General features: G+C 50.0%; 1 protein-coding gene across 1 annotated transcript; it reads left to right on the forward strand.

The window, feature by feature from the left end:
- The first annotated feature begins 1,002 nt into the window (after positions 1-1,002).
- On the forward strand, positions 1,003-1,839 carry LOC112208359 (uncharacterized). Its single transcript, XM_024354753.2, has 2 exons — positions 1,003-1,342; positions 1,496-1,839. The coding sequence occupies exons 1-2, from the start codon at positions 1,003-1,005 to the stop codon at positions 1,837-1,839; spliced, it is 684 nt and encodes a 227-aa protein (XP_024210521.2).
- Positions 1,840-9,992: the final 8,153 nt, after the last annotated feature.

The following is a 9,992-nucleotide window of genomic DNA, read 5'->3' on the forward strand; positions in this document are numbered from 1 at the left end:
TGCCAGCGAGGGCACCTGATGGAGTGGTGAAGGTGGCATTAAAGAAAAGTGAACAGATCTAGAAGATAAAGATCATTCAGTGCATCTCAATTGGGGGTGACTGAACCCTCCAGATTCTGGAGAACTTTTTGGTTGTCACAACCAGAGAGAAGTGCTGCTGGCACTTGGTAGGTAGAGGCCAGGGGAGCCGTTCAACACACCTGCAATGCACAGACCATCCCCACCAATTATCAGGACCAAAATCACAATAGTGTTGCCCGTGAGGATCCTTGGAGGTGGAAACTGGATGCCAGGACAGTCCCATTTCCTGGCATGTGTAGAGGGTCAATGATGATGCCGGTCACTGCCAGAGAAGATCAAGTGTGCAAGGAAGGCCACGGGGTATGAGTGTCTCTGATTTTACTCTCATAAAAGCAAGCCTGGGGGAAAATGGTGAAATTGGAAGATGTTGATAAAAGATGTTTTAATAAAGATGCAAAGTCTACATTAAGAAAAATATCGAGCCAGAACTCCTTACACAGGACTTTCCTACCTGTGTGCTGTGTATATTAACAAGTGCACTCTGGAGGGAGGGGCACTGGGGACCTGCAGAGGGCTGGATTCAGCCGGGGAACCCCCAAGGCAGTGGACCTGGTATTCCAGGAGCTCCTGCAGAGAGCACTATGGGGCTGTTTGCACAGCGGACTGAGGGCCCTCAGGGAAGGCCGGGGAGCCAGGGGGTACCCCTTAGTCCAGGGCCCAGAGGGAAACTGCTGTTTTGAGCACAGTCCGCCCCTCAGCTCAGCCAGAGCCCTGCCCCTGAGACTTGGCCTGCATCGTGAGGAGAGGTGAGTGCAGGACAGGGACCGGCCTCACCTGCGTCTCTGCAGCAGGGCGCTCCTCTTTCTACCTTTCACCTGGACAACTCGAGCCCAATGTTCACAGCTCAGGCTCTCTCCTGGGGATCCTTGAACCCACAAAACTGGGGTGGGTGCTCCCTCTGTTTGTGTGAAAGCACAGATTATGCCAATTGATCCTGCTAGGCCCTTAAGGGAGGGACTGCGTTTATTGATCATGAAATCCCCAGAGCCCCCAACAGGGTATTGTCCTGTTAAGGGGTGGCCGCATGGCCCAGAGGCACAGAGCCCTGCTCTGGTGTCTGTGACATCTGCAGGGATGGAGGACATTGCCTTACAGGAGGTCTCAGGCCCAGGCACTGGCAGCCTCAACCCAGGCACTGTAGGCACTGGCAAAGAGCAGCCGACCCCGGGACCCCCTGCAACAACAGCAGCTTCCAGGCTCTGCCCCAGTGACAGCTCACAGCACTGGTCCCAGGAGGAAGGCAGGGAGACGGCAGGTGTAGGTGACACTGAGCCTACATTGTTCTCCACCACTGCTGAGACAACCCTCTTGAAATAGTCGCTGATCCACACACTCCTGTTCCTGACTCTCCGCTGTTTGCTTTCGCTGAGGAACAAGTTGGCCAGGAAGCTGTGCAGCAGCCATGGCTTTTAAGGTGGAAAAACACCTGTGGAGCTGGAGGTGGTAATTCACCCAATTCGAATCACTCTAACGAGCCGCAATGTAAAATCCCTGGAAAAGGTGTGTGCTGACTTGGTCAGAGGAGCAAAGGAAAAAAAGCTCAAAGTGAAAGGACCAGTTGGAATGCCTAGCAAGACTTTGAGAATCACTACAAGAAAAACTCCTTGTGGTGAAGGTTCTACGACATGGGATGGTTTCCAGATGGGAATCCACAAGCGACTCATTGACTTGCACAGTCCTTCTGAGATTGTTAGGCAGATGACTTCCATCAGTAATGAGCCAGGAGTTGAGGTGGAAGTCACCATTGCAGTTGCTTAAGTCAACTATTTTAAATAAATTCATTACCAGTTGTTTAAAAAAAAAGAAAAGGAAAAAGAAATAGAGAGACTTCACAATGAGCAAATGAAATTCCCGGAATAGCAGGTGTAGGCAGTAGCCTAGGACCACTGCGTGTGACCATTCAATTATTTTCTTGACCCTGGTTTTCCCAAAAAACATGGATCATACCAAAATCACCAGTTAGTCATGCTTCTAAGAAATAATCTCTTCATCAGATAAATTGCAGCCTGTTCATAAGGCTGAGATGGTGCCTACTCACAATAAGAAATTAAGGTTCATTGAATAGGTCCAGTGCTTCTTGGCCCTTCACCCAAGCCCAGAAATTAAGTGTGAATGTTACTTAGTCATCACACATTGATGAGTGACAATTTTTTTTTTTTTTTGAGACGGAGTCTCGCTCTGTTGCCCAGGGAGCAACACCATGCCTGGCTAAACAATATTTTTTTATCTTAAATCTTAGACAAGTTTTTCATTTTGTTGTGTGTGTGCATGTGTGTGTGTGTGTGTTGCTGTTGTTTTGTTATTTCATTTTACCCTGCAGGTTTGTGGCAGAATCAGCTCAGAGGTCAGGATTCAGGAGAAGGCCCGAATCACTCAGAGTCAGGTCCATAGTCTAAATGGACAACAGTACCAGGTGTCCTGTCCTCCCTGAGCAACTTGATAACAACAGATAAAAAAAGATAAATCTTTTTTTTTGAGATAGAGTCTCACTCTGCCACCCAGGCTGGAGTGCAGTCTTGGCTCACTACAGCCTCTACCCCCTGGGTTCCAGTGATTCTCGTGCCTCAGCCTCCCGAGTAGCTGGGACCATAGGCACGCGCCACCACGCCAAGCTAATTTTTGTATTTTTAGTAGAGATGGGGTTTTGCCACGTTGGCCAGACTGGTCTTGAACTCCTGGCCTCAAGTAATCCAGCCACCTCAGCCTCCCAAAGTGCTGGGATTATAGGCATAAGCCACCGCACCCAGCCTGATAACACCTTCATTTCTGAAAGACTCAAGACACAGCTTGTTGACCAGCCAGCTTGACATTCTAGACCCTGTGACAGGCTTTTTGTCTGTTTGAGTAGTGTAAATAAATTAACCCGGGGTTTAATCAATCGGTCTCTGAGACTTTTTCGTACTTTCCCAACACTGTGCCTTTCCTTATACTGCAGCCTCTTCTGGGAGAGTTTGTAGCCTCTGCTTCTGCCTATCAAGGCCACACCCTCTGGTTCTGACATGGAGATCCTCCATGGAGATTCAAGAGCCTCCTAGGTCAGCACTGCGGGAGGGAGAGAAGTACAGGGGAGGGACAGAGAGAGGTACAGGGGAGGGGCAGAGGGGAGGAGCCGGCTATGGTGCAGTCTCAGGGAAGAAGATGGGGAGTCCTGAAGATGAAATGACCTCCAGAATGTTCCATAGTAAGGGTGCGGTGCACAGAATCAAAGAGAAAAATCTCAGAGACAGAAAAAATGCTGCAGGAAGAAATAGGAGCTGCTCCAGCAAAATGACCTGACCTCGGCTTTGGGCAGTGAAGTTTGAAGGAATCACCCTCCTCTTGTCCTGTGCAATCACGGGACACCTCAATCTGCCCCTCCTGTGTCCCCAGGTTCATTGAATAGTTCCAGTGCTTCTCGGCCCTTCACCCAAGCCCAGGGCCCCTGGGTAGCCTTTGCCTCTTTCCCTCCCTCCCCACATTCAATGCATCAGTCAGTCTTATTAGCTTTAATTCCAAATAACTTTTAATTTAAAAAGGTTGAGTGACAACTACTTCACTTACCCTTATTTCATCTTGAGTCATGTGGTGAAATGGGCATTAGGGTTCCCAGTTTCCACGATGCAGTTTGTAGGGCTTCACTGGGTTTGGGGACTGTCCCAAGCTCCTAGGAGAGTCACTGACAGAGCCAGGGTGTGGCCTGGGGTCTTTGACGCCAACTTGATGTACTTCTTCCAGTCTGCAGCTCAGTCTTCACCTTCAATTGCGACATTGCAATTGAATAGAAATCTGCGTCAGCCCACGCTCCACTGAATGAGTACCTCTTTAGAGTCGGCTCATTTTATTTCAGGTTTTAAATACACCCCCCTCCCCATGTGATGGTCATCAGTAGACAGAACCTCATGCCTCCGGGTTCCCTCTCCTTTCATTTACTGTGATATCACACTGTCTTGGCCAAGCACTGACCATAGAGGTGGGGTATGAAATTGCTGTGTACACAGTCAAGCATCCTGGGCTGGGAGTGGGCCAGTTTTGTGCCCTGCGTCTCTCTGTTCGGACTGCTGCTGCCCCATGTCTCTCTGTCTGTCCCGATGGCCACTGTCCCGTGTCTCTCTATCTGACCCGATGGCTTCTGTCCCGTGCCTCTCTGTCCTGATGGCCACTGTCCTGTTTCTGTTTGTCTTTCCCAATGGCCACTGTCTCATGTCTCTCTGTCTGTCCAGACAGCCACTGTCCCGTGTCTCTCTGGCCCTATGGTCACTGTCCCATTTCTCTCTGTCCTGATGGCTGCTGCCCCATGTCTCTCTGTCTGTCCTGATGGCCTCTGTCCCGACAGCCACAGCCTCATGTCTCTCTGTCCGGATGGCTGCTGTCCCCTGTCTCTGTCTGTCCTGATGGCTGCTGCCCGTGTTTCTCTGTCTGTCCTGATGGCCTCTGTCCCGACAGCCACAGCCCCATGTCTCTCTGTCCGGATGGCTGCTGTCCCCTGTCTCTGTCTGTCCTGATGGCTGCTGCCCTGTGTCTGTCTGTCCGGACGGCCAATGTCCCGTTTCACTCTGTCTGTCCTGACAGCTGCAGCCCCATGTCTCTCTGTCTGTCTGGACAGCCACTATCCCATGTCTCTCTGTCTGTCCTGACGGCCACTGTCCTAGGTTTCTCTGTCTGTCCCAACAGCTGTAGCCCCATGTCTCTCTGTGTGTCTGGATGGCCACTGCCCCATGTCTGTCTGTCCCGATGGCCACTGTCCTGGGTTTCTCTGTCTGTCCCGATGGCTGCAGCCCCATGTCTCTCTGTTTGTCTGGATGGCCACTGCTCCATGTCTTTTTGTCTGTCCCAATGGTCACTGTTCCGTGTCTCTCTGCCTGGCTCAGTGACCTTCGTCTTCTGCTCGTTCACATCCTGCCTGTGCTTCTAGCAATATGGACATGAGCAAGGAATCGACCCTCCATGGCTTAAGCCAGGAAAGCAAACTCCATGACAGATTCCAACCTCATTCATTTATCAGTCAAGAAAACAGGAAGCACCTATAACGTCTTCAGGGAACTTCAGCCCAATGAAGGGGAGAGGAAGCAAAACATGGACTTAGGACGAGGCATCATGAGGGTTTGGGTGCAGCAAACCCAGGGGATCAACAGAAAACCTAGAGGGGAAGGATCTAAACAGAGTCTAAGAGGACACCTCAGAGTTATCCAGGCAGACAGGGAGGAGCATGGCATTCCAGATAAAGGGAGCAACCATTGTGACACAAATGCTCCTTGGGGAGATGCTAGCACCACGGCCAGTCCTGTTTCACACCCATTGGGGGTGCACTGTCTGCTTCAGAGATTTCCTTCTAGATGAAGGCAGCCCCACGGATGTAATGCTCCTGGTCTCTGCAGGCTTTCAGTGGAGGTGGGGGATTGATCTGACGGGCAAGTTGCAGGGGAACTCACAGGGAGGGAACTCATGCCTGCCCCTTTATGAAGGACAGAGCGCGGGTCTCCCCAGACCCACTGCCCCCATGGAGACATGCGCTGCCTGCACTCTCCAACTGCCAGGGGCTGCAAGCACAGGTCTGTCCTCCTGGGGTCTGGTGTCAGGAAGCCCGTGGGGGCTGCAGGCTCTGCAATCAGCTCTGGCAGAACTAGGGCCTGCATTTGACCTTCATCGGCTCCTCCTTGGTCTCTGTCAGTTGTTCCAAACTCAGGGTGCAATTTCCTGGGCTCCCCAAATCCTAACCCCATTAGGGGCTGCTTAGATGGCTGGGCCCCTTTCCCACTTTTCAGCATCATGAGCGGAGCACCTACTGTGCAGCTGAGAGGGAAGCTCTGTTTGCCCGATGCCTTCATTTTCCAGGTGAAGGAGCTGAGGCTGAGTCACACACTCCATAGGGATCAAGATCCTGCACAAAGGCCTGCATATGGGCAAGTGACCCAGGCAGTCACACAGGGGCCCATCTTCAGAAAGGCCCTATTCTTGGTTTACGGATCTGCTGCTATCCTCTCTAAATTCTTAGTAATTTTTGAACAAGAGGCCCTGTATTTTCTTTTTTTTTTTTTTTTTTTTTGCACCAGGCCCTGCAAATCATGTAGTTGGTCCTGGGAGCAGAAACAGAATTAGAACTCAGGCCCCCTGACTAAGGCCATTGTCTTTTTCCACCACCCCACTCTGGTCTCTGAATGCTAGTGAAGCTGAACTGCAACATGTCCCAACCATATTTTTCAAAGCTAAAGCCAGAGGCCTGAGTGACGCCTTTCCCAGCCTAAAAGCCCCTGATGAATGACATCACCAGATTTCCTGGTTGCTGTAACATTCCACCCCAAACAAGGGAGCTGCTGCTTTTTTTCCTAGTAAAAATCACCTCCTGGGGCACTTGATCATCATCCTACCTGGGGCTACAGGCAGCCAGTCTCAGAATCACCCAGAAGTCAAACTGGCATCAAGGCTTGGAGAGAAAATAAGGTCAGGAGAGCTCAGGAAAGTTTAGGAAAAATACAGGGGGCGAAGAGAACCTACATAAGCACAGAGAGCACTGCTGAAATTGAGAGATATTTACAAACCTAAATAGGAGCCAAACAACTCCTCTGTGCCAGCTTTATGCCACATCCCTCTCAAGAAAACTATGGCACATGTCTCTTTTCAAAGATACACCATAAAGAGAAGTATGTTTCTTTTTATTCCAATGATAGTGCTTCTTAGCTGCAATAGTTAATCTACAGCAAATTATGAGAAAAAGGGTGCCTTAAGCAGAGCAGAGTTTGCTACAATGGATGGTTTTCCCTGACAAGTTTGTCTGTGCACATTTCCTGACATTCCCATTTCCTGTAATACCTTGTACTTCAAGTTTATTCTCGTTGCATTATTAAATTGCGAGTGATCATGTTTCTCACTGCAGTGGGACTCCCTCCACCATCAGCTGAGACCGCCTAAGCTCCCAGAGTAACTCAGAGAAGGAAAGGGCAGGCTGGTTCCCAGAGGCCCAGGGAAGCATGTCGGTCTGTGCGACCTTGTGTTCACACATCCCAGGTCTGGGATTCTGGCCCAGGAAACAAGATTCTCATCCACATTTTAGAAACCACAACTTTATAATACCTGCTTCTTTATTTATATTCAATCAGTTTAACCATTTGAGGAGTAAGTCAATGAAAATATTTAACAGTTAAAAAACATACAACCACTAATTTTAGAATAAAATATTCAGAAAAAAATGTTAAGCTTTTAAATAGTTCATGTTCTATATCACCCTTTGGAAGATTCAGGTTTACCTAAATTTTTTATTAACAGGACAGCCACCTTCTAAACAGGGACAGACAGAGTTCTATAGGCACAAAGGAGTGGGAATACAGTCCAAGTCTTCTGTTCACATGGACCTGAGAGAGAGAGAGAGCAAGTAGAAAGTCAGTGATTCAATTGCTTGGTGGGTTAATGCCATTTCCCCTTAAGGAGGTATTGCTAGATCCTTTTTAGGACTCAGAGGAAAATAAGAAATATTGCCTGATGTCTACCCATTCCATTCCAATTCTGTTTCAATGTTAGAATTTTCCTTTGCTAACATTTAATCTCTGTAGAGGGTCAGCTACTTAATGCAACAATGTTTCATTTCCATGGAAGCATCTGTTTGCTGAAGACATGGGGGTTCCCAAGGCAACCTACTGACATGGGATTTTGCAGTCCTTCCTCCCGAATTACCAGGAAGCCAGGGCTCACGTGTGTGGGTGTCAGAGCTGACAACTGGCCTTGTCGGCGTCCATCTCTTCCTCCACTCCCTCTAATGAAATTAAGTCCCTGCTGCTGGACAGCGTCCTGCTAACAGCTCGCAGATTGCCCCATCTCTCAGGGCCTGTCTGGGCATCTTAGCAGCATCTGCTTCCAGCCTGTCACGCTCTAGACTCGTGATAGCTGTCTGCTGACTAGATGGCATTTCGATAAAGGGCAGAAAGGCAGAGCGATGTCTGTTCTGGGGTGTGTGCCAGGCACAGGGTGCGGGACAGTGGTGACGCGCTCTGCCTTTCCTCAGCCAAAACCACAAGCCCTCGTCCCGTGCAGTGTCCTCATGCGAGATGTTCCGCAGAGCCACTTCGTGGTTCTCAGCACACTCAGAGCACTCACTGTGGCTTTCAGCAGCACGAAACAGATGCTTGAATGGGCCAAGAATGGGGGCAGTGGCTCAGGCCTGTAATCCCATCACTTAGGGAGGCTGAATTGCATGGATCACCTGAGGTTAGGAGTTCAACACCAGGCTGGCCAACATGGTGAAACCTGGTCTCTACAAAAATACAAAAATTAGCTGGGCATGATGGTGGGTGCCTGTAGTCCCAGCTACTTGGGAGGCTGAGGCAGGAGAATCACTTGAACTCGGGAGGCAGAGGTTGCAGTGACCCAAGATTGCACTCCAGCCTGGACAACAGAGCAAGACTCCATTTCAAACCAAACCAAACAAACAAACCCAAGAATGAATGAAGCATTTGGGACGTTACGCGATAGGAGCTGAGGCTTGGGGGCAGGCACTGCGCTGCATGTTATCCCACTGTTAGTATCTTAAAGACAGGGACACAAGTTTAGGGAACAAAAGCAAATTAGGCGAGGTCTGACTCCAGGACCTGAGGCTCAGCCGCTGTCTGTGACTCTAATCCCCAAATTGCTTTCCACTGTCAGGAGTCCACACTCTCAGTAATGAAACTTCCTGTACCACTGGCTTCTTCTTTTTTTTTGGATGGCATCTTGCTCTGTCACCCAGGCTGGAGTGCAGTGGTGCCATCTCGGCTCACTGCAACCTCCGCCTCCCGGGTTCAAGTGATTCTCCTGCCTCAGCCTTCCAAGTAGCTGGGACTACAGGTGCCCGCCACTGTGCCTGGCTAATTTTTCTATTTTTAGTAGAGACAGGGTTTCACCATATTGGCCAGGCTGGTCTCGAACTCCTGACCTTGTGATCTGCCCACCTCCGCCTCCCCAAAGTGCTGGGATTACAGGCGTGAGCCACTGCGCCCGGCCACCACTGGCTTCTTATGTTAGTGCTTCTTGTGCCAAAACTCAGGTGACTGGAGAAGGGAGGAGCCACACAGTCTTCTCCAAGTGTGTGGCCTGTCCATGGGCTGAGATGCAGCTTTCAGCTTCTGTGGCTGTCTTTTCTTTTATCCATATTCTCATGTCTCCCATTCTAGTGCTGTCTCTTATCAACCTAATTGAGTGACATGAAAGGGCACAGCTTCAACTGTGACTCAGGGGAGCAAGGGACAAAGGAGGAAGGAGGTTGGGGACCTGACGTCTGTCTTTGGTGTTTCCCACTCCCCACTGCTGCCTTGTCGCTGTGGATTCATTTGCCATCCTGAGGCCACCGCAATCCTGGTCTGTCCGAAAGTGTGCTTCACTAGGGGTAGCACTTCCCGTGTTGGGCATGAATTGCAGGAAGGAGGCTCAGCCAGCCTCTCAGAATAACCTCCTTCCAGCCAGGAGTGACACAAGTGTGGGCATGAGGGATTCACCGGTTCTTGAAGGGTTAGGTCCTCTGGTGGTGTTGTGGAAGGAAGGCACCCCTAGCAAGGGAGGCGGCCAGGGAGGGCAGAGTCCCCTGCGAGAAGCTGCTTCTCCAGCCATATTTCTGGGGTTGTGGTTAAAGCTCAGTGAGCCAGAGCCTTACCAAGGAGGCTGATGGCCTTGGTCACAGCCAGGGTGACATCCCAGACAGGTCACTGACCACAGAGCTGCTCCTCAGATGTTTAGGTCAGGCCCTCAATCAAGCAGCATATTCTGAATTGAACCTCTCTTGGGAAATTACTGGCACTAGCTAAACCCACAGAAGTGTGTGTGTGTGTGTGTGTGTGTGAGACACACATACATGGACATTGAAAAATAGTAATAAAAAAACACCTGGGTACCCACTGTCAGGATAAAAAGTAGCTATTATCAGTACCACAAGGCTCCCTGTTGCCTGTCTCCAGTAGCTGTCTCCTTTTTCT

Source organism: Pan troglodytes, chromosome 13 (assembly GCF_028858775.2).
Source record: "Pan troglodytes isolate AG18354 chromosome 13, NHGRI_mPanTro3-v2.0_pri, whole genome shotgun sequence".
Classification (NCBI taxonomy): Eukaryota; Metazoa; Chordata; class Mammalia; order Primates; family Hominidae; genus Pan; species Pan troglodytes.

What these genes read in the sequence shown, in the direction of transcription:
- LOC112208359 (XM_024354753.2), top strand. Translation starts at nt 1,003, where the DNA reads ATGCCAATTGATCCTGCTAGGCCCTTAAGGGAGGGACTGCGTTTATTG. An exon ending in CAGGGAGACGGCAGGTGTAG is followed by an intron (nt 1,343 to 1,495) that starts GTGACACTGAGC and finishes ATGGCTTTTAAG; the next exon opens with GTGGAAAAACACCTGTGGAG.